At 38.9% G+C, this 24,469-nt stretch overlaps 1 protein-coding gene across 5 annotated transcripts in view; it reads right to left on the bottom strand.

Annotated features, from left to right (window-relative positions):
* SCN2A (sodium voltage-gated channel alpha subunit 2) overlaps positions 1 to 23,776 on the bottom strand; it is a 73,754-nt gene extending 49,978 nt beyond the window's left edge. For 4 of the 5 annotated variants that reach the window (XM_074548566.1, XM_074548563.1, XM_074548565.1 and 1 more), the window contains exons 1-3: positions 23,443 to 23,776; positions 3,230 to 3,549; positions 218 to 338 (exon numbers count right to left, since the gene is read on the bottom strand). In XM_074548566.1, coding sequence (XP_074404667.1) covers positions 218 to 338; positions 3,230 to 3,496 — 388 coding nt within the window. In that variant the 5' untranslated portion in view covers positions 3,497 to 3,549; positions 23,443 to 23,776. Of the gene's footprint in view, positions 1 to 217; positions 339 to 3,229; positions 3,550 to 4,661; positions 4,681 to 23,442 lie in introns of those variants that run through there. The other variant, XM_074548564.1, reaches the window with a different exon arrangement.
* Between the last annotated feature and the right edge of the window lie 693 nt (positions 23,777 to 24,469).

A 24,469-nucleotide genomic window follows, 5' to 3' on the forward strand; every position in this document is an offset into this window, starting at 1 on the left:
GACTGGTTGTCTGGCTTCTGGTTTTGCTATATTAGGATCCAGCAATGAACAGAAATGAAAAAGAGAATGAGAAAAAGAACAGAAGACAGAAATAGTAGAGAGAAGAGGGACAAAGCACTACCAATCACATTGATCCTGGGACATGTGCCAGAGAATGATTTAAATACTAAGTAACATCTCATTCATTACAGTTTTAGACTAACCACTTGAAAAGGATATGAATGTACCAAAATCTTAATAGCTATTTTTCTAAGAGGATTGAAAGGAGTTAACATGTACAGGGCAGAGGTGGCACTGAATCGGAATATTGCCTTCCCTTTATTTAATACTATAAAGGTCTGGAAAAAGAAAAAGAGAATGAAAACATGCATTTAGAAGATACCAAGTTACAAACCCTGAATCATTTTCATTTCATCATTAATCATATTTGTTCAATATGCTCTATTGCATTGACACAATCCCCTTGTCCAGTTCACACGTAGCATCCAGCCAAATTACTATATATACAATTAAATGAACACTTAAATGCATTGATAAAGAAATTATAAGTAATCTTGATATTGCTAGCTTGTAAACAGAGACAAGTATGAAAGTAATGTAGGCAATGTTTGGAGAATTAGCATACTTTTTGTACTGTATCAAGAGGGTTCAATAACCATTTTTGAACATAACACTAATTTTTGCTGTACTCTGAGAGCAATGTATTACTCCCCTTTTCAACTATTGCTTGTGATAGTTCTGTACCTGCCAATCTGTTTTCCTTGTCATATTTTACTTTCACCTAATACAGAATTCACTCTATTCACTGTATCCAGGTATTTTCACTCTCTCCACAGTTTCAGCAATAACTCATGTATATTACCAACATATAAAAAAACATTTTATAAATGTAACAGTGCTTTTAAAACCCAAGTGATAAAGAATAAAACCTGGACTTTTTTTTTTTAAATTATGTTGATTCCCACACATCTGGGGAAAGTCCTGTCTATTTCCATAATGTCTTCTTTCTACACATGGATGACTTTCATGCTTTTGAAAGGAAATGGATCTAGATAGCATTGTGGCAGTCCTAGGAAGCCCAAAGGGCACATAAACCATGCAGACCTGGAACAGTGCCAGCAGCCATGATCTAACTCAACTGAAATTAGAGGGCAGCATTTGTCAAGATTATGCTCCACTTTCTGAGCAGGTGTGGCAAATAGAGCAGCTAAAAACACAATGCCTCTCTCTGCCTGAAATAATAAATTTTAAATTATAAAAATCAGTGGTTCCAAACTGAACATGTTTGCGTTCTCCCATACTTAGTGATTCTCAAGCTGTACTTTGATCATTTATTGTACTAAAGTCTGTAACACGCTCTTTACTATGAAGATTTTTCAACTCTCTTCCTATTGGTCCTGGAGTTAATAAAAACAGGACTTCTAATAACCAGAGCTCTTATGTTTTCTGTTCCCTTTACTCTGCCAAACCTCTGATGAAGTAGCATTTGTGTTATGCTGAGTCATCAAGTTATGCTAAAAATGAAAATGGAGCCTGACCCAAAAATTATGCTCAAAATATGCAAAGAATGGTAAGAAAAATAATAGGAGAAATTATGATTGCGACATACAGCTTGAATTCTTGCTTTGCCTACTGGAAACCACAATGCTTGTCATGAAAAGATCATGACAACTGCTATGCGTTTCTCAACCAGGAACAAGCAATTCAGCAGGATTTTACTTCACATCCACACTTAATTGCAGAATTACTCTTCTAGTTTCCAAAGCATGATGATACATGCTCTAACTTTAGGATTTCTGGCATTGAATTTAGATTTTTACTACTACAGAATGTGGAAAGAATTAAGGAAAGGAATCAGTACTTTGACCCAAATTCTATTTGCCTTCCAGACTTCAACAGGGTAAATCGCTTGAGTAAAGGGAGCAAAACATGATAACTATTGAAAACCTTGTTTTCAGATTTAACTCATGATTCTCCATACATGAATTCAGTTTTAGAAATCCTGCAATGAACATTTAAGGCACAATCGATTTTTTGAGCTATTCTGCTTAGTTATTCATGGTATGCCTATATTGATATTATTTCAACATACTACTAATGAGGCATACCCCTAATCCCTGCAGGAAATATCTTCATCTGCATTTTTTCCCTTAGTCTGAGTTTGAATCATAACAATTCTTGGAATCTTTCTTCATTTTTCTTTGAAGCAGTTTCTTCACTTTCATGGGTTTTGTTTTTTAATTCACTTGTTTTTGTTAGTTAGCTAGTTTCCACAGGAAAGAAAAAAAAGCAGGAGAAAAAAATATGAAAACAGGGGGAAAAAAAATAATTTCTTCTTTACTAGTAGAATAATGAGACTGCAATACGTATGATGCCAAAATCAAAGGGACTGAAAATCTGGAGGAAACCCAAGGCCATCTGGACACTAGTCTAAAGTTCAACACTTTTGTGCTGGCCACAGCAGTTGTTGTTACTTTAAATCAAAGCAAATATGATGATTGTTGTTGTTTTATTGCATTTTTTTTAAGTAACATCTCCATAAAAATAATTTTTTAATTATGTAACATTCTGTCAACACTCCAAGTGCAATTGCTACCTCCACTTTATTTATGTCCCTCTTTTGAACACCTCCTCTTTGAAAACAATCCTAGTACAAAACAGAACTGGATAAGAAAATTTTTTCACCCAGACTAAGTTGGATATATGATGCCTCTACAGAGTAAAAATGGATCAGGATGATCATCATATCCTGAGAAATTATCTTTACATACTTCCCCATCCTTCCCAGTGACATGAGAATGCAACCTAAACTTTTCACAACAGTGAAGAAATCTAGTAGGAGGATATGTAGCTACCTTTGAGACAGATTTTATATTGAAGACCTGCTCCTTTCACAACTATAATACAGCAATTAGTAATTATTCTCATGATAAATCCTGTGTTGCTACTTCAATTCTCCTGTGTGTAAAACACTGAAAGTTACAGGCTTTAATAAAATCTCAGGTTTATTAAAAAAAAAAAAAAAAAAGTGCATCTCTTCTTATCTATAAGGTCCCACAAGCATTACTAATTTCTGTTCTTAGAGTGGAGATTTCTGCCAATCACATCAGCTGTTGGGGGAATTATTATATGGAAGCTCTAGATCAAAAATAATAGAAATACTATGTCTTTGAAGGGTTGTTTATTATTTATTTTTCTTAAAGTCTGATGGAAATACTTTTACACCCACCTTTTTATTGATGTAATATGGGTCCAGGTCTTCCAAGGGCTCGGACACCATTCCTGGAGGTATGTCACCGTAAATAAATGGCAGTGTCTTTCCTGCCTCCAAGTCACTGTTTGGCTTCGGGCCATCTTCATCATCATCATCTTTGCGTTCTTGTTTGGATTTTTGAGCTTTCTCTTCATTGATACGCTGTTCAATAGCTGCAAGGGATTCTCTTGTGAAGTAGCGGAAGCTGTCGGGTCCTGGTGGTACCAGCACTGATTGTGCCATCTTTTCATCCTGCACCTCTTAATTACTGTTTAGCCTCTCTCATAAAAAAAGTGCTAAAAAAAATAAAATAAAAAAATAAAAAGAAACACAGAAAAAATTTAGAACAACACAGCTACCAACAATGCAAAGTAATATACCATAACAGAATTTTGTGGGGGACATCTTGTTAAATTCAGTAATTATCATCCAAGAGGAGGCAGCTGTGAAATGAATTTTTAAATTTGTTTTTATTTCAAGACAAACCATTTTCCTTTGCAGCTTGCCTCTTAGTGTTGTCTCAGAGGTATCAATTCTTAAAGCATTTAGTTTAAAATTCACTTAGTGCTTGCACCAATAGATGGTCAATTCTACAGGCTGATAAAAGAAGTCACATACAATACAATAACATCTTTTGCCTTTATCAAGGGTAATCCATTCCCATGAATAAAGTAGGAGATATTTTCTATTACATTCAGTGTGAGGAATCAACAGTTCTGAAGTATTTGGTTCAGCGTTGAGTGAGACTCCAGACAAGGTAACTCCTTATTACCCTGAAAGCTACATCTTGGACCAGTCCTCCCTCTACCTATATGGACCAGAAATGACTCTTAGAATCCACTATTGCCGCGTAAGGCCAGAAGGATCAGTTGAAAACAATACAAGATGCTTCTTCTCTTTTAGTACAAATATGCTGCCTTTGCTGAACTGCCAGCTCAGGAAACAAGGTTCAGGCATAAGCACCTGTATTCAGATCTCCTGCTTGGCAACACACTGTGCACTGGAAGAATTGCTGAATTAAACAAAACTGATTCTTAATCATTACATCCCACACTTAGATCTTTTACATCTGATATCATATCAATTGTATATATATTTCACAAATTTCACCAGCAAGAGCAGGGTCATCTCTTCTTAATGAAGAAGAGGCAGGCAGTTCAGTTAAAAAGAACAGTGGAAAATATTCCCAATGCAAATACTTTGATCTGAAATTGCAAACAGGCTATCTGCTGCAGCCTACAAGAATTTTTCTCAAGCATCCTTCTGAGTAAGCATATTAAAAATATAGCAAATGCAATAAAATAACAAATTCCGAGTAAGACAATATACCCAGAAATAATAATCAGATTACAAAAGTTTGAATATAATCAGCCTGATCCTATTTTACTGTCTCACTTAGTACACATACCTCGGCACAGCCGCAACAAATTAATATTTTTGAAGGCTGTTAAATAAGCTGCAACATGATGCTTGCTCCTCCTTTTAAACCATATGCACACAGCCACTTACACCTACACAATCCACACAGATCCCAACTCCTGCAGGTCTCCCTGTGAGCATGCTCTTCCACTGCAGGCAAATGCACCTGGTGCATTCTGTCATGGACGGTCTGTACCAAACTGCTGCTGGAAGCCGCACTCACCACCAGCAGCAGAAAGGTTCACTAGGAAAATGAAAGTGGTCCTACAGCAGGATCCTGTTAGATTTTATTTCTAATTACAGAAGGGAAAAAAAAAAAAAAAGAAAAAGCATAATTTTGTTTTAATACTGCAGGAAACAATTAAAAATTCATTACCAGTGAAGAATCTTGCAGTTATGTGGGTTTGGAATGGCACCAGGGAAGACTGCAGTTAAAATTCCATCATGCCTTTTCCTTTTTTTTTTTCCCTTTCTTCTTCTTTTTTTTTTTTTTTTTTTTTTTTTTTTAATTCTCCCTTTACAGACCACACCTAACTTCCTGCTGAAGGATCCTGGTTATTGAAGTAAAGTCTGGCATTTCCTGTGTGAGCCTACTAAGTGCTGTAACTCTTATTGCCAGTAGATGGTACTGATATATACTCATAAATTCTTAGAAATGGTAGAGAAATTTTGCATGCTTGCGTTTACTTAAACTGAGACTCTTGCACTAAAATATATGATTTTATATAACCAGTCAAGTCTCAAGATTCTCAGAAATTCTTTTGAATACATAACAGCTACTGCTGATGTGACCATAGCTGTTAAAACTGTGAAAGTGTGAAAGAAAGAAAGTAGAAGGGATAGCGAAGTAAGAAAAATCAAAAAATGGAGGTTACATAGGCAGAGTATAACCTAAGCAATTGCTGAAACTGTATTATCAGCAGTCTGGATTATTTTAAACTACAGGTAGCGCAAATATTCTAAAATAAATGCATACAATATGTTCACTGTGCATTCCTTCTGAATGCGGATCGGCCAGCAAAGGGAGGGAAGGAGGGCACTCCTGAGTGCTCCCTGCAGCAGAGATCCTGGACACAAGTCAGCTATTCTTGCTCCCTGCTGCAGCAGGTGGTTGGGAGCACTGTAAGCCACTCTCTGTGGCAAATCAGTAAAACACCCCCTTTGGGCCTCACTCCACCAAAACACCAATCCTACTTCTTTCCACCCTTCTGCTTGCTCTGTATTTTCCATGCCTACCAATTTTCGTACTTTTTCCTCCTGCTGCACCAATAAAACGTTTTTATCTCTCTCCTGCCTCACCATCAACCTTCTGCCCTTCCCTCCTTCTTTCACACATTTCACACTCCTTCCTTCCTCCAAACTTTTCAAGCAAGACACATTGCTGTATCCATACGTTCAGACCTTCTGGCAGTCATTTACCCTCTGCTGTCTCCTTTCCTTCAGCCACAAAGAGGACAAAGAAAAAAGGTGTGAAAACTAATAAAAAGCAAAAGGTCAATCTAAAATGAGAGATGTTGGAGAAGGAATTAATAGAGTGGCTGAAGAAACATCACTGTGGCTTTGAAAAACAGACAGTGAAGAGAGGAGAAAATATTGATAATTTTTTCCTTTTGTAATCGTAGTGACAGAATGAAGAGTTTGACTTGGTCAAAATAAGATTTTTGAAATTTTCAGCAGCCAAGACAAAATGTGCCAAATGAGAACTATAATTGAACCACATCAAAAGTATTGATTTGGTTTTGATTAATTTAAATATTACACAATACATTAAATAATGTTACAAGTGTTTTTAGAAAAGTGTTTCATTCTATAGGGGTTTCTATTTTCACAGATGATTCAAAGAAATAAACAAATAGTTTACAAATAATTCCATGAAACCAATTTTTTGGTAAAGAAGCTTGGGATGAAAACTCCTGGCTGTCTCTAATTAGGACTACAGTTTACTTGTGGCTGTTTTGAACTCTCAGAATAAGAGGATTATGAGGCAGCACAGATCCACAGGAGGAGTAGAAGAGCTTCTAACTACAAAAACATTTTAATTATTTGTTTGTATGTATAGGCAACTGCTTATGTATGAAAGTTACAGTAAACCAAGTACCTGAAAAGCTGGGCTAATTCACACAATATGGAAAAGGTGCCTGGTTCTTCCATTAATAGTAAATTAAGTGAAAGCATCTGATTATTTGTTTCTTATTGTAAGGGTCTGAAATTACCAGAGGTCTCATTTTGATTCCACCAGTGCTATACAATCTACAAGCACAGTGTGAGGAAGGATAGCAAAAAGAGAAGACAAAAAGGAAATAGCCAGGGGACATTGTATCCCATTGCCTTAAAGGCTTGGGTCTACAGTCTTATTAGGCTCTAAGGAAAAATGAACAAATATTTTGGAGATACAGACTACACAGGAACTGCAATATCAGCTTTGCAGTCTAAAAGAAAAATATACATACTTCTAAAGAAGAGACAACAGTAATACATCTAGAGAAGCTTGTAACAATCCTTAAAATATATTAGATATTACACATAGCTATAGTAAATTTAACAGATAAAATTATTAGTGATAAAAGGGAAAATTATTAAATCAAATAGAAAATATCAATGAAAACCCAATCCAACAAAGCCTATGTTTAAGAACTATTGTGCGAACATGGTAAAAAAATTGCCTAAAACATAAACATGAAATAAGAATAGCAATTCTGGTAATAAGTCATTCCAACTGCTGTCTAGCTTCCCACCTACAACCATGGGTACATTTTATGAACAATTTTATCACTGACGGTATCCATCTTCCCTCTACTGTGGCATGTGTGAAAGCTTGAAATGGACCTTGTCATTTACTCATCTGGTGAAACACAAGGCCCACTGAGAGGGTAGAGATGAAGAAGTGTTCAGTGTCATATGTAAAGAAACTCTACATCAGGGTGAATGATTTTTGACAGAATAGAGCCAAGAGAAACCTCCAAATCTTTTCCTGGTGAGAGCCTTCATTTACAGACAATCCTGATTAATAAAATTAGAAGGAAAACAGATTACCAGTTTTTTCCTCAGAAATGTGTAAAAAACTGTTCAATGGCAAAACAAAGCATTAAAATGTGCAACTGGCAACTGGCCATCATTCTCTGTGGTTCTGTGATCGTTTTACTCTCCAGCTGTGTGTCCCTGTACGATATTAGATTGTCCCTAATTGCATGACTTTTCATTTATAGTTCTGAATTTCATCTTGTTCCACTAACACCAGTCATCAAGCTCATCTAGTCCTTTCTGTATAATAGCTTGCTCAGTCTTTGACAACGCCTTACAACTTTGTGATAGGAGCAAATTGCATTGGCATATTTCCATTTCTTTGCTGAAACAATAAATTAAACTTTAAATAAAATCTGTCCCAAAATTAAAACAGTGGCAAGCAAATTTGACCAAAGCATAGGTTACTGTGATACTTGCTGTAGTTTGCAAAATATGTTAATACTACTTTAAGACCTTTAATCTTAAAAACCCAATGCCATTAATTTTATGCTCTAAAATAAAACAGTATTTTAATTGAAAGAGCAAAAGAGACCTAAGTGGAGCTTTTTCCTCTTGTAAATAGTATCCATTTAATTGAATACATTGAATCTAAAGAACTCCTGTCACCTCTTCCCTCCATGATACTTACAATTCTTACTGTACTACTAAATTAATCATGGTGATCTAGGTAACTGAAAAACATGTTTGCTAGCTTTGAGATGACATGAAACTGGGAGGGCTACAAGTAAACTGGAGGATAGTATTAGAATTTAAAATGTCCTGACAAACAACAAAGTGGGCTCAAAAAGAGATGCAATTGAAGAAATTGAAGTTCTACATTTTATATTTAGACAATATGAAAAGAATTCAGACCACAGAAATAAAACATCCAAGGAAATGTAGGATCCATGAGACCCTACACCTGAAAGCTTCCAGGGAGATGCAAGATTTGAGCTCTTAACTTTACTTTGAAAAGATCAATTGAAGACACAATGACTGTCTTTATATGTCCAAAAAGCTTTTCCAAGGAAGCAAAGGAATTTGTTTTCTTTTTATCTAACATCCAGATAAACAGGTTGTTGTGTTAAACTGCAGCAAGAGGGTTTGTTAGCAAAACTTTTTACCAGTGAAAAAAGAGAATTAACAGAGTAGACATATGACAGTTTTTCAAGGACTTTAAGAAAAGCTAGACCTCAGAGGAAAAAGATCAGTAGTGAGCATGAGTTTTGTAGCAAAACTGATCAGAATGAGAATCAGGAAACTTGTAATAGGCCTCCACTGTCTTAGGGTCTTAATAATAGTAGGTTTCTCATTGTTTAGTACTGCTTCATCTGTCATGGTTTTTCCCAGGCCTAAAGGAAGCCGTCAGCACTCCACGGAACTGCATGAAAGATTGCGTAACATGGGATTGCCCAGTTGGAAGGTAAAAGGTTTAGAGCTGGTGCAGTACCTCTGCTAAGATTTATGTTTTCACTGCTTCACTGCTGAAATTAGACAGCAAATAAACATCAGTCCTCCTGTGCCTAATGTTTGTGTGTCTCATACAATGCTCCACTGTCTGTTCAGTAGCCACAGGTGAGACAGAGGTCCCTTCATACAATATCAATGTACAGAACTGTGCACTTTGAACAGCAGGTGCTCCTGCAAAACAAATGGCTCTACAAGAGCTATATAAAAACACAGTTTCCTATACATTTTCCAACATTTTAGATGGATGTATAACTAGCAAGTGACCTTTGAAAATGCAGTTACTTGAAACCTTAAGCCAATATGAGATAGTTCTGTCAGAAAGGACAGATGCAATTTCCACCCACTCTTACCCTGCTCATTTCCCACTGTGTTGGCCTGAGCTTTTCTGCACCTCTGCATTTTAGCCAGATCAGCCTACTAGTCTGACTGAAAATTGTAAATAACTGGGCAGATTTCAGAAAGATCAAAGAGCTGATGCATTGCACTTCAGAAAAGGAATTAGGAGTCTTAATGTCTCGAGATGTCCGCTCACTTTAGTGTGAAAAGGACTAGCTGGCTACCTTCAGTGTCCACCAAATCGTCGTGCTTCACCTAAGTGCAAGCTCAAAAGGCTTAAGGCACCAGAAAATGAACGAATGGATCTCCAGAGCCTGAACAACGGAGCAGAACAGGGCCCTAACAAAGTTTGGCACAGATCCTTTACTTGGTGTAGAACCCAGTATAAGCAGAATAAAAAGGTAAAAAGAGTCACTAAAATGCCTAAATGCTAGCAAATCTAAGGCTACCATTGAGTTACAGCAGCCTCAGGATTGCTCTTCCAAGATCAGAAAGTGACCAGAACACCTGTTTCCTTTCAACATGGACATCAGGACAGCATTTTAAGAAAAATGTGCAGCAAGGATCATATAATGTGAAAACAGATATACAAAGATCCATACTAGGAAAGTTTGAGAGTCCTTCAAATAAATTTTTTTACTCTCTTTAAAACTTATTTCAGGAAACTATCCATAGGTCTCTGGCAAGATGTACTTCAAAGAATTATTTTTTAAAAATTGGTAAAAATCAGTTACTTGTTATCTTTAATTACTGTTAACCAATAATTGGAAATTACTTGCATTTGTTAAAGTTAAACAATTTTCCTCTTTTATCAGAAATGGCCTTTGAAAAATTGCTGCTTTTCAATCAAATGTCAGTGCATGAACAAAAAAGCTACTTGTCTTTCCAGATGAGGGGCCCTTAAATCCTTCCTTCTAGTTAGACAATTAGACAATCTGGATTTTTCACTTGATGAAAATACCATTCTTAACTTTTTTATTTACTACAGTGAGATAAGCTTTCTGCCAGACTGCAATGATCTTCTCCAGTGCTCTTTGACCACAGGAAAAAACCAAGGCTGACTTAAGAAAGGTTCAAAACAACAGTTCAAGTTTCCCTTGACAAAAAGAGAAATACTGTCTCCAAATCAAACAGCAATGTGGGAAGACAAAGAGTATTCACCAAATCCCTAATGAAGCTGCATAAGTGATTACAGCCTTTCAGCTATCTAGTGGGCAGTGGGCTCTTCAAATCAATCTTTGCCCTGATACACATAGTGAGAAACTATCCCCACAAGTAGAGTCTTGTGTGTCAGGCTAGAGATATATCCATTTTTAGTGTGTTTGTGTGGGGAGAGTGAATATACAATTCAAAGATGTAATGATAACAGAAGTGCCATATGTATGGGATGAGCTAGATATTTCCAGATGCCAGAATAGGAGAATGTGCTGACTACTTATGCTGTTAATAAAACATGCTGTGATTTCTTCCCTGACAAACCAGAACTCAGAATTTAGCATTCCCAGTATGGGCATTATGCAAAGATGTTTAGAATGAAATCTCCAATTAAACTTAACTACAGCATGGCTACAGAAAATTCATGTATAATTTATATCCTTCTGGATACACTGCACCAGGTAGATGGGAGATTCTAACATTCCCCAAACATCTGTCTAGAAATTTTGGATGAACAACATAAATCATTGTGGGACAAATTACTGTGGGTAATACTCTGTGATGCCACTTTTATAGCCTCTTACTGCATTCTGTTGCAAACACAACCTATGAATAAGCCTGTGCCTTATCAGTTATCGCTTACGTAAGCCCAGGCTAGGCTCCGACAGGGAAGCCGGGCGACGCTTCCCTCGAGCCAGGGACAAAGGGGCACGGACCGAGCCCTCCATCGCCATGAGCTGCCGCGAGCAGCCTCCACGTCCACACAAAACATTTCCACCCTCTCCTTGTAACCCGGCAGCGCCGACAGGGCGGGCGCTGCGGCGAGCAGGGAGCAGCGGGCAGCTTGCCGGGGAGTACGACAGGGGGAGCAGGGCGGAGCCCGCCGGGCGCCACCGCCCAGCCCGCCCCGCCGGCGGGCACCGCAGGTGCGGCACCGAGCGCCGCCCCGAGCCTCGGCCCCCTCCGTGGGCACAGCGAGGGGAGCCGGGCAGCCCAGTGTGGCTGGAAGCGCCGAGGCCGAGGGAAAAGGCGGCCGGGGAGGCGGCGGGGAGCGGCCGGGCTCCGCAATGGCGCGGCGCCCAGGGGAGGTTGCCAGGCAACCGATCCGGCGGCTGCGGCACCGCGCTGCGCGGGGGGAGCGCCGCCGCCCGCGGGCCCGGGGACTCCCGCAAAGCCTCCGCTGCCACACGGCCTGCTCCAGGGGAACAGCTGCCCCGCAGCCCCAGCCCGGCCCGGCCACACGGGAGCAGCAGGAGGGGGCGGGAGGGAGCAGGTGTTTCGGGCAGATAACGGCAGGAGAGGCACAAGTGGGGGGGTTGCTGAGGGGAACCCGCCCTCCAGAGCCACCGGCGAGGGCGAGCGGAGCCCCGCCGGGCGAGGTTCCTCCCCGGTGTCCCAGGAGCCGAGCTGAGCAGCGATGAAGCCAAATTCAGGCTTCACCATCAGGGCGGGAAGAAACCGGGGGATCACCATCCCTCCTTCAGTTAGATTTGCGTGCCGTCTGTGTTGGATACAGAGTCAGCCATGCTGCCTACTGCCTGCAGCCAGCCAATTCCCCTGCTCCGGGTGGGCGGGTGTTGTGGGGCTTTTTTAAATAGGAAACGGTGACTGTAAAACCATAGAAACGGACCTAGGGAGTGGGGTGCTGGGACAGTTTTTACATCATCTCCACTCTTTTCAAGCTGTTGGTATATTTTTGATAAAAAAATTAACCTCATCCGCTACATGCAAAACCCTTGGGTTTTGACTTGTTATATGTGAGAGGACGTGAGGGTGTACATGTCCTATTTGTAACTCTGCAAATTAAAGAGAACGTGGATCTGAACGGAGCATTTTCTAAATAGGCTTGAATTTGCAAAGATAGCTGACTAGTGACAAACAAAACTGCCTGTTGAGAAACTTCCAAACCCAAAACACAATAGGCACAGAAAGCGTGAGGACCATCCCACATGGGGGAAACAAATATCTCCATGGGTAACAGATGAGAATTTCTCCCCCGGGAACTGCACTGACGCTGACAGGCTCCCTGCAGCTGCAAAGCACCAGCTGCCAAGGGGCTCCTGCAGGAGTTAATGCAGCTTGAAAGAAGCATTAACTCCCTGGATATCTATCAACCTTCAAGGGCAGGATGCCACAAAATGTTTCCTCATAAGCACTACTCATGCCCCTACTATGTAGCTGCACCTGGAAACACATCAAGGTCTCTAAAGGAGATAGAATCACATGCACAAAAAAACACAACTACAAAAAACACATCTACACAGTACAACTTCCTTTCTCATTCATGGTCCCTACCAGATTCCCTTTGCCACTGGAATGGAAGAGCTGGCTTTTTTTCAGTGAAGTGCCACTTCAAATAAACTAGAAGCAAAGTGGTTTCACTGATTCTGGAAATTAAGTCACAGATGAGGTCCCATATTTACTTTTAAATATTCTTTTAGTCTTATGATGGTTCATGGTTGGCAGTTCTTACTATATCCTTAGGGACAGAGTGCAGATGGGTCCAAGCCAGCTACTGGTTACAGGTTGTGATGTCTCATGCTAATTGCAGATGGGGCTGATGGTACTGTTTATTACTGAGATACTTGACACTGACCTATCCGTTTTCCTTTTATTTTTTCTTCTTCCTCTCTTGCTCAGTTATGCTAAACTTTAAGTGCTGGGGCTAAAATTTTACATTTTTGCCTCAGACCAATTTTTGGAGAGAAGCTTCAACTCAAATGAAACTATTTCTAAGAAAAAGGCAATGTATATGTATTTACCCTTAAAATTTTATACCAATTTTCAAAGCATGAATAAGTCACATTCTGAGTTTGGGACTTTTTCTTTTGGACTAGTATCTACAATACTTGCCTAGAGTTGAAAATTTTTGAAAAATTAGTTTGCATGTATTTGAAAGAACATCGCAGAGATTTAAAAGTGTGAATTACAGAGATAATGCATTTTTCTGTTTATGTTTCATTGTCCATCTGAGGGCATTTTCCTTCAACTGAAGTCTGTCTTTGTGGACTCTGCTGACCCAGGAGTGGGAATGCTTTCATCTTTTTCTTCTAGATCATTTTTATGTTCGTTATTAAAGAAACCAAACCAAACAAACAAGAAAAAAAAACCGTAAAAACCCAGAAGGAAATACAGAAGGAAAAGGGGGCATTTAGGAGAAAAGGGAGACATATCTCAGACTGAAGACCGGCAGCATAAGAAACCTCCAGGGAAATGATACGTGTAAGAACTGTCTGCCTGGATAAAGCAACTGTCTCAAAATTGGCTGCAGTAGTCCTGCAGGCTGGTTGCAGAGATGTGAAAAATTCAAAGACTTGTAGATTATTATGATCATAAAGTTCATCTAGGTTGATCAATTTGAATACAAAGGAGACCAGGCTGGGGAGCAGAAGCAGGGGGAGGAAGCAGTATAATGGAGAAAGCAGACATAGGAGAAAGCAAAAAAGCTTGGGTTGAATGGGCAAGAGAGGGAATAAAAACCTGAGATAACTGGACTGGAATTAATTGGAAGGATGGACAAAAAATGTGGAAATGAGTTTATAAATGTGACAGGAGCTCTGTGAAGTATGTGTAAACATGTATTCAATAACTCACTCATATGTATCAATATGGTCTCCCTAAAACTGTGTATGAACATGCCCATAAAAAGTCCCTATTACTGTAGGAAAAAGGACTGAAATGACAGCATAGAATTGAGGTCTGCTTTAGTTTTAGTGCATTTGTCAGGAGATACTGTAATGCAATGTTCAGTGTCTGATGTAGTATACAATATGGATGAGCTCTTAAAAGCAGTGAGATTTGTTTTGGAGGAGAATTCCTTGATTCGTTGGTGCTGCACAGGCATCAGGAGAAGTGACTAGTGGGAAGGGGAAAAGAAGGATGATAACTCTGTGTCCTTCATGCAAGGTCTGTGTGCTGTTTTGGAGAACTGGCCATGCCACAAGTAGGGTTTGCCTTCTCTGGCATTGGATGCCTGTGTCTATTGGCATCTGCATCTAAGCCAATCTGAACTTTCCTATTTCTGGAGAAAAGTAGGTTGTGTAAAAGGCAATTCTTCTGACCTGTTTCAGATATCTACTTTAAGATGAGGCAAGTTGTGCCCTAGAAGTGCCTGTCTGTCAGGACTGACTAGAAGGGGCAAGAGATGAGTACTCAGTACTGCCTGATGGTAGGCAGTTCACTCAAACTGCTGTTTTCACAAGTAGCTACAAATCATAGTTTCTAGAATGTAAAGACAGCCTTAATTCAGTGTTCCACAGCATACTTTTAATGTGATTTTTTTTAAGTGTGAAATATTTAGTAGATCCTTTTACTTTCACACCTCCTTACTAAATATCAGCCACTTATTTTGCACCTATTACCATTGCTCCCATTTTGTGTTTTAAGAAGCAGATCACGTGTGGTTTGGGAACCAGAATGATGTATGAAATATATGGGGTCTGCATTCTGATACACATTGACAGAGATGGGGGAAAATTGAATATTCCTGTTGTAATACTGAACAATATGTATTAATTACTGTAATTTTAATGGTTATTATGTATAACAGTTCTGCCAACTGTCCAAAGCTTCACACTACAGGCATCTCTACAGCTGAGTAACTATGTATTTTAAATGAAGATGTCATCAGTAGGAGACACATAAGACTGGATGCATATTCAAAATTTGGCAACCAAAAGGGAAAAATTAAACCAACCAGCATGAAATTACATCCTATGATGAGTAATATGGTTGTTGATTTGTGCAGAATGTGGCCAAATGGTTATATAGGATTCCCAGACCATCATACAGGAACTGTTAGAAAGCTTAAGAGCTGCCCCTTCATCCCCTCCATGTCCCATGCAAAGGCAGAGAGCAAATATCATCTCTACTCCCCAGTGACCTGCATGCTTCTTTCCCTGGGTAATGAAAAGCTCAGTCAGATATATAACATTAAAAAGCATTAAACAAGTCTCTATTAAATTTAGAAGATTTCCTTTTTGCTCTGAAAGGAAACAGAGTAGTTAATTGGCCCACAATTAAATAGAAATGCCATTAAAAAAATCCTGAAACAGTTTGCCAGGCCCAGTTTCTGTTTGCCTTTTATAGCGTTCTCAAAACCTGTCATATCAAGACATAAACTGAAAATATTCTGAACGCTATGAAAACATCTTTATGGATCAATTTATCCTGAGGGACAATGTGCCTATGGCCGACACATGCAGTTAAGTAAGAGCAGGAAGGTACTATCACTATTGCATCAAGAAACTTGAAAGGCCTGAGGGAGCAATGCAGATTCAAAAGTGCAGGATCAGAGGGAATGGTTATGAGTGCTTACTCTGATATTCTGCCCACTTTGGATTATACCAGTCCCCTGATTTAAAAAGAGTCTCAGCTAAAACACACCAACTTCATGAGAAACCCTTAGTAAGTTACCTTATGGCAACGTACTATTGAAATGACATGGATGCCTTGTTTCATACTCGGACATCGCTTTCCTGGGTAGTGATGTTAGGAAAATAAGAAGTGCTACAGAAGTATGGAAATGTGCCAGAAATGGAAATCTGAATACTTACATCATATATCTGCCCAAAACTAATTTTTTTATAGCTCCTGATTGTTTTCATAAGAGGGAGAAAACAATTAACAGCTTTAAAGTTCAGTCTCTTTTTTTAAAAAAATGCAGATTCAGTTTCAAGGTAACTTGATTAACAAAAAGGAGTGGAGGCTTGCTCATTATAATATTTTATAACTATGGGGAAAAGAAGGATTGCTGAGGACAACCTACGAAATTCTAGGCTAAAATAAAACTGCAGCAAATTGTAACCGGACTATTTGAAACTGAAATTTGTTCAGTGGAGTTTGATAATTTTTTTCCAGTTCAGAATAATTTCCTAAATGTATGGGGTTTTTTATGTACTCAATTTGCATTTGTTGGTACATGTGAATAAAACAACAGAGCAGATGCTGAAAACCTCCTCAGGAGAGTTTTTCCATTCCCACTATGTTTGAGCCAGCAAAACAGGTTCTGATTAGAGGGAATACAGGAGCTCCCCAAAGAGTTCTTAGAAGTATTCCTTGGTCACAGCATCACCTGCAACCTGGAGCTGTACCACTGCAAGGACGATTTCCCACAGGAGCTGTGCATACCCCGCTGCTCACATCCATACAGAAACATGGATACACAAGTCAATATTTCCTTTGCAATGTAATCAACTTTTTTCATATCAACTCAATTTGTATACCCTTCTAAAATTTCTATTTCCCCCACCTTACATTTGACTGTGTTTTGCCCATCAGACACTCTTCTCTAGATTCCCACATGATATTTCCTCTTACCACAACTCCACAGCCCTTTACCCATCCTCACAATATTTATACCAGCTCACCAGCTCACTCCATTTCTGCATCATATCCTTCATCTTTCTCACTAAGGACAGATTATTTTGAGAATGTGTGAATCCATGAAGTGAGGTCAATACTGAGAAAAGCTATATAATCCCTTTCCCAGCAATGGAGATCACTTCTCCAGAGTTCCCAGCCTCTGCCACTCCAAAGAGCAAGATATCAGCATGAGTAATAACACCCAAGTGTCTCATATAACATTAAAGGTCATCATCACCATCATCATTCCCTGAGGCTTATGTTCATTTTTTTTTCCCCCTGAAGAATACTACTGGAGTAAAGTACCAGATTTCTCTGGTAGGAGAAATCAGCTTAGCTTTGAGGGCCAAAGCTTTGCTTCAGATGAAAAGATCCAAGAATTTCATCTGGAAAAAGCACAAGTATCTTTTTATGGTCACAAACATAAAGGCCGTGAAGCACTTTAAATGTTAACTATTACTGAAAATAACATAAAAATTTTGGAACAATAAGTCTTGAAAATGTTATGACTGTTGCATATGTTTAGCCAACATAACTACAAAAGCAAATTCTGCAAGATATAAAATGTTATTCTGTTCCAAAGTGATTCTTTTAAGTGTGGCCCAGTAACATGTACTGTCTATTTCTTTCTAATAAAATTGACTTCCTTAAAGGTTTCCATCTTCCCGTTGTTTCTGAGAGTAAAATTTGGTGCTTTTCGTTTCATCTATTAGTATTTTCCAGAAGCCAAATGAAAGTAGAACTCAGCCTGCATCCCAGTATTTTCAAAGCATATTCTCATTGCTTCACTAGGAGAACTTTTCAGCAGTATTATTGTGGTACTTGGGATGCTGTTTACTGTCAACACTTTTGTAGTGCTACCCATTTCACAAAATGGAAACCAGGTTCTGCACTGAAAAATCTAACCTGTGTGAATGCATTTGCACAGGGTGCTTGTGCAGCCATCACCAAAGCCTCAATCTGCAAACAATCGTGCAGTGTTTGCCCCATGTCTGCTTTCAGGTTAACACAACTACAGATGGAAGATTTTTTCATCCTGCCTGGTGTCAGTACTTATCTTGTAGTTTCCATGGTTGCATTATTGACTTTCAGCGAGGAGAAAACACATGGAGCTCACACACTCTACAAATACACCTGTTAAACTCTTTGGATACAACCTTGTGTGCTACAGTGCCAGTTAAAATAACTTTGCCAGAAACTTCCAGGAGGGCAGACTTATCTAACAAAGCTTACCTTGTGGCCCAAGAAGTAGGATTTTCCACTCATTTGGCTTTGGTACAAATGTTTACTTATACACAAAATACAACTAGCATACTTAGAGACAGGCTGTCAAATTTCAGCTATCCTGGGCAGAGACCTTGTTTCATTATAGTGCTTGTCTAGAAATTTGCCATGTATTTGCCTTTAAACGCATAGTTTGTTTATTGTGTGCTGGCACCTGTTTATGTTTTGTTAACTGCAAATCCCAGTGTCTAGACAAAGGACACTTTTTTCTAACCTTGCTCCCCACAGTTTATGATCCATGAAACTCTGGCCACTGTTTTTCTTGAGATCACAGACTGTCAATTTTTTTGCCTGTATCTGTCTCCATTTTGTATACATGTATGGAATCTAGCTCCTAATATATCTGTTATCCTACTGAGACAAACGGGTGAGTCTAGAACACAGTGTATTGCTTTAGAGAACTTGAGTCAGACTTCTAATTTCAGAGTGAGTCATTTACATTTATCATCAAACAAAACTACATTGGGATCAAAGTCTGTGGAGGATTTTGCAGTTACACTGAGGTTGGTGAGACATGGTGAAGATGGTATCGAAAAAAAATGATGCATAATTACCTCCCATTCAGATAGGAGGACTGTTTCTGCCCCACTCTGAAAGCCTGCTGGTAATAATTCAACTAAAGCAACATTCACCATGATGTGAGAGGAATGACAGCAGTAGATGGGGAAACGTAGCTTTAACTAAGTTAGCTCAGTATCGGTGACCAGAAAGCTATGGAGCCAGAAGTTAACAGGCCAAAATAATCAGGTAGGCTTGTACAGTTCCATACAGCACAAATGCTGCCTTTGAAACCAAAGTGCTAAGCTGAAGGCTGGCTGGACCTGCTGCCACCCTGCTTTTACTGCAGTCTTGAACGGTACCCAATATTTTGGCTAGAGCAGGTGGTTTGGCATCTGAATTACTCAAAAGCTGTATGTTACAACTCCATTTAAGACCAGACAATCAGCACCTTATGGCATAAAACAAAGGCACCCCCCTTCATATGACAAGGCCACATCAGAAAATCCCTTGCTGTACATTCAAAACCTGGACATCCATAATCTCAAAATGCATGCCTGCTCATGCTGTCTGCCATCAGCTTGTGCAGGTAAGGTAGCTGTAACCTGCATGGAACAATCATTATCTTATTGAACACGAGCCTCTTCCTTGGTGAAGGCAGTTTGCATTTTTAATGCATAATGGCAACCACCTGTGAGGATCTCCAGAAAGATGGTGAGGATCAACTAGCATTAGCTACAACAATAACTCATCTGGCCAAAATCAGCGGAAACCAAGCAAAGAATCAAGCAGCAAGAAGGATCACAAGTGCACAAAGCCTAAGAAAATTTCACACAGAACAATCACTGAACTTCATCTCGAGAGACATAAAAAGAAGTTATTGCTAATTTTTTTATTTTTAATTTTTTTTTTCCATATAATATGGACAGCCTGACAGAGTTTTGTTTGCTTAATGTTTCCATTATGTGAATCACTTCATAATGCTTTCAGCTTTGCCAAATATTGATTGTTGATACTTGATTTATTTCTTTAATGGCGCTATAAATGGTGAAATACTTCCTTCAAAGAAAATAGAAAGTAAATATCAACTTCACAATGCAGATTCATCTATCCTCTTTCCATCTGAATGCTTATAACAAAAACGTCACCATTAAATAGAAAAAATACATTTTTAGTCTGCTTATTGGAAAAACTGACAGTATTATTTCCCTAATCTACAAGTTTAAAAAACAACAGGCAAGAATGATGAATCTATGTTGTTGTTTTTTTAATAGGAAGATTAAAAACTGGGTTTGTGTTTATTTAATAAGCATGGTGGTAATACTGCAACATTAAAATGTATTTCCAGCCAGTTTTTTTGAGAGCTTTTGCTACAATCTATTTATTCTGGATTGTATCAGGTAGGCTGCTCAGGCAATATGAGTTTGAGTCTTGTTGCTCCTGTTTAAATTTATTGAAATCTGGCCATTTAACATGTCTCTAAAATAATTTCTAGATATGCTCAGAAAAAGCTTCTTAGCAGCTTGTAATAAATACTTAGAGAGCTGCCATGTGTTGGCTGTGTTTCTACATTAGCAGCCCCTTCAGCACAGTTAATACTGAGAACTTCTGAGGCACCCAGCACTGACAGCTGGAGTGGAAGCAAAGCCCTTCTACTGGTCCCAGACCAGCCAGAGGCAGAAAGAGGAAGCAGATGAACTTCAGTTGGAGGTAAGGGTAAGAAAAGGAACAATAGTAGGTTCAGAAGCAAAAATAAGAGAGGTAAAGTTGCAAACTTGCAATTTGAACTGAAGAGTGTGAATATAGTTATTCAATGTTTCTTTAAATTGTTCTCTGTCAGTATTTTGGTCCCAAACCTTCTTTACAGGATATCTTCCCAAGTACACATTAAGTACAGAATGATTATTTCCTCAGCTTTTTTTTTTTTTTTTTTTTTAATTCGTAAGGCATTTAGTAATTCCCAACATCATTTGCCTCTCCTCCTTCCCACCTCTAGGAAATGAGGTACATTATTTGTCTTTCAAAGACAGTAACAGAGGAACAGGAGATAGAAGTGATCATTGGCAGAAATGTCTGCTAACCCAGCATTTCTAAGACTGGTGGGTGTCCATGAAATGAGAGAAGGTACAAGAAATGAATTTATTCAAGTGACTTCAGGAAGGCTCTAGAAAGGAGGCCCTGGGATACCTTATGCCTGCTTGGCAGGCTGGGACCGAGGGCAAAGAGAGAGGAACATGAAGGCTCTGATGGGCAAGAGGCTGCTTCCACTCAGGGGGAGTGCAGGACCAGGGTCTGCAGCTGCAAAGGATCCACTGTGGTTTGGAGAAGCCGGTGGGAGCATGTCTATGGCCTTAAAACATTGGAAGCAACACAGTGAAAATCTTGCTTGAGATTTTTTTGTGCTCCCGCTGAGAGCATAACAGGATTACGGTTGCGTTTGTTGCTACCAGGTATGAGTCAAGCAGATAGACTATATTAGATTTCAGTGTTCTCTCCATCCCTTGGGTGGGAGAGTTTTTAGGGCTCCTTGGGGGTGGAGCAGGGCTGCAGGTAGTGACCACACAAATCTGTTCATCCAGATCTGAGATGAAATCAAGGAAGCAGCCCTGGCAGCATAACTGATGCTGTTCTTGCTCTTGCTGCAGGGTGGGTACACTGGTCTCTGCTGTTGAGATTTGATGCTTACATGAGTACAAAGTACACTTAATTTAGAGTAATTCAGTATTCAAAAGTAACAAGTAGGCTTTAATAGCCCCTATACTTAAGTTTCACACAACATAGCTTTCTCTTAGGGTCAAGTTTTGCTTGAACTCCTTCAGAAATATCCAACTTTATTCCTAGTCAAACATATCTGGATCAGGCTTTGATATGATACAGCCATTTATGTGCCAAGACCTAATGTTCACAATAAATATATTCAAAATCTGTAAGAATTTTGCTTCAATATTTTCCTTTAAGGGTTATGATAACTCAATTGATTTTCTTTTTATTTTTTTAAACAGAAGAGTTCATCTAAAGATTACCTTTGAAGCTACATGCCCATTTGACCTAATAACTGCATTTTATGAACACTGCAATATTTCTGTTATTACAAATATTTTTTCTTTGAAAATTGGTGCAGTTTAAAAATCAAGAGAACAGAGCCAGGTATTTATCCGCTTCCCTAATATTGAGAATGTGAGTCATCCCATTGACATGTCTGTTTGTTGTTGAAGTGGGGCCTATAGACATATGAGAGCATAATTATTTAATGCATTTGTCACCAGAGGAAATAGCAGATCATTTGGACATGATCATTCATCATTTCTCCAGATCCGTTCAATAATGAAGGAACCTTTACCATCTACTGAAGAGACCTTCAGACATTGCAATGGCTCAGCCATAACCAGATAATGCATATTGAAAACATTGATCAGAAAAATGCAGCTAAGCAGGCAACCTGCAGAGATGGCGAGAATGTGTGTGAACCTTCTTAATGTTTCACTTGTATCTATGGAATCATCTAAAGCCAACACAGCATCGAGCATTCAAATCCCAAAAGGCAATTTTCTGTTGCTTCACTAATCACCACAAAAAGAAAAAAGTTTGTCTTTTCACAGGTGTGTGAAAATTTTGATGAAGTGCTACTTACCACCTTATAATAGAAAGCAACAGGGAAAAAACTGATTGCACAGTCTCTGTATTTTTCACAACCTGGTTATTGAGACCCTTCTCTGATCTATGACTTTGTAAGTCAATGCATTTCTGTGTTGTTTTTACCAACTAAAACCATTATTGGTGTAATGAAGAGAAGGTAGAAAAAAGACCAGAAGGTTTGAAAGAAGAGTCAGGGGGTGCTGCATGAGCTTCCCACCTCCTGAGTCATTCTGCTGTCTCTCCCAGTGGGTATCATGCTTCTAAAAAAATAATGAAAGGAATATTTTTTTCTCTCTCATGCAATATGGAGTGAAGTTTCAAAATAAAAATTTCATTCTTATATATAAAAAAACAAGTCACAAAACAGATGTGTTTCATATGGTATATGCAGCAGTGCAAAACCATGTTTAGTCACAGACAAGTCCTCCATTCTGTCTTCCATCAGGGAGAGGCTGTTTTGGGAGATGAGGGAGGGGAGAATCCTATAAATCTCCTATGCCTCACAGAAAAAAAATTGATGAATTTATGAAGTAAAGACAGCCTCACACTGAAAATGCTATAAAGAAGCAACAGTACATCTCTGCATCAAAATTGTGCAATCCCAGAGATGCAGTTGTGTGCTTTAAAAGACATTCAAATTTGTATTCAGAATACAGCACCAATATAGCCTCCCACAGAAAAAGAAAACACTTGTGGATGACCACCTTAAAACAGCAGCAACAAATTGCCACAATTAAGATGAAAACCACAAACTCAAAAATAATTCCTATTATGAACATGCACGCTTAAAAAACATAGGACCAGAAAGCTGCAAAGAGCAACATTATTTTTCATAATTGTGCTAAGACCTGATTGAATGCTATGAAAAATCCATGCAGTGGCAAAGATGGCTATTATTTCCTCTCCTCTTGCTCTATTAATATTAATTGAAAACTAGGTGTGGCACCACAAGAGAAGAATCTTGGTAAAAACCAGCTAGAATTTGTTGGCTTTTAGCATTCTAATTAAATATAATGTTGTCTTACCTGATTAAAGGAGGATTAAAAATCATAGCATAAGAAATATCCATACACTTGTAGATAGATGATGAGAGGCTCCTTCTACTGCAGGTACAGGTTCCTGGGCAAAGAAGCTTGTAAACTCTTGATTTCACTGAAATGAAAAAGGAAAGAAATGAAGAACCTCCCCATAAAAGCAACAAAGGAGCCTCTGCAGTATTCTGTAGTCTCTTCGCCTGCTTCCTGTTCTGAGATTCACTCCTTGAATCCCAGCATCGATCAGAAAATTGGTCGTGGGGGAAAAAAAGGAGGGGGGAGAGCGGAGAGGGAGGAAACGAAGCGGCAGCGGATTCCGTGCTGGCTCCACCTCCTGGCAGGACCGAGCGCGCTGGAGCCCGCACACCCTGCCCGCACAGCTTGAGCACCGCGGTACCCTCGAGTACACAGCTTTAACTACAGCAACGGCAACACTGAGCAGTCCTTACCAATTCCTGACAACTGCCTTAACATTTAAAGTACACAACACGATTTTTTCTTTTTTTTTGTCTTTTTTTTTTTTTTTTTTACAATGAGGTAAATATTTGAATACATCAGTATACACATAACTGCAGAAAACTCAAGGAACTGCCAGATATCTTTATTTTACTATGTACTAATGCATGTTCTGTTTAGAAATAAATCATTCTTTGTGCACTACTCCCCACTACAGATATAGTGGCTAGTAAGTGTGCAGATTTTCTTCCTTTGATTATTAATCCTGCAAAAAACAAATGACATTTATATATTTATTGAAAGCCAGAAGAAAAATAAAGTTGTTAAGTAAGACAGAAGGAATGAATGTTTGGATGTAGCAAGAACTATTACATTATTGCTCAATAAAGAGTGTTTAGGGTGAGTTGTTTTATTTACTTTAAACCAAGGTTCCATTGCATTTTATAGCATCTTAGAACTGATCTTTGGTATTCTGGATACTTTTAGTTGTAAAAGACTAATGTACAAATTGACTGCCTCACCCCAGTTGTCTCTAGCCACAATTCCTATAATAGCAGTGTTG

Source organism: Zonotrichia albicollis, chromosome 10, assembly GCF_047830755.1.
Source record: "Zonotrichia albicollis isolate bZonAlb1 chromosome 10, bZonAlb1.hap1, whole genome shotgun sequence".
NCBI classification, from domain to species: Eukaryota; Metazoa; Chordata; class Aves; order Passeriformes; family Passerellidae; genus Zonotrichia; species Zonotrichia albicollis.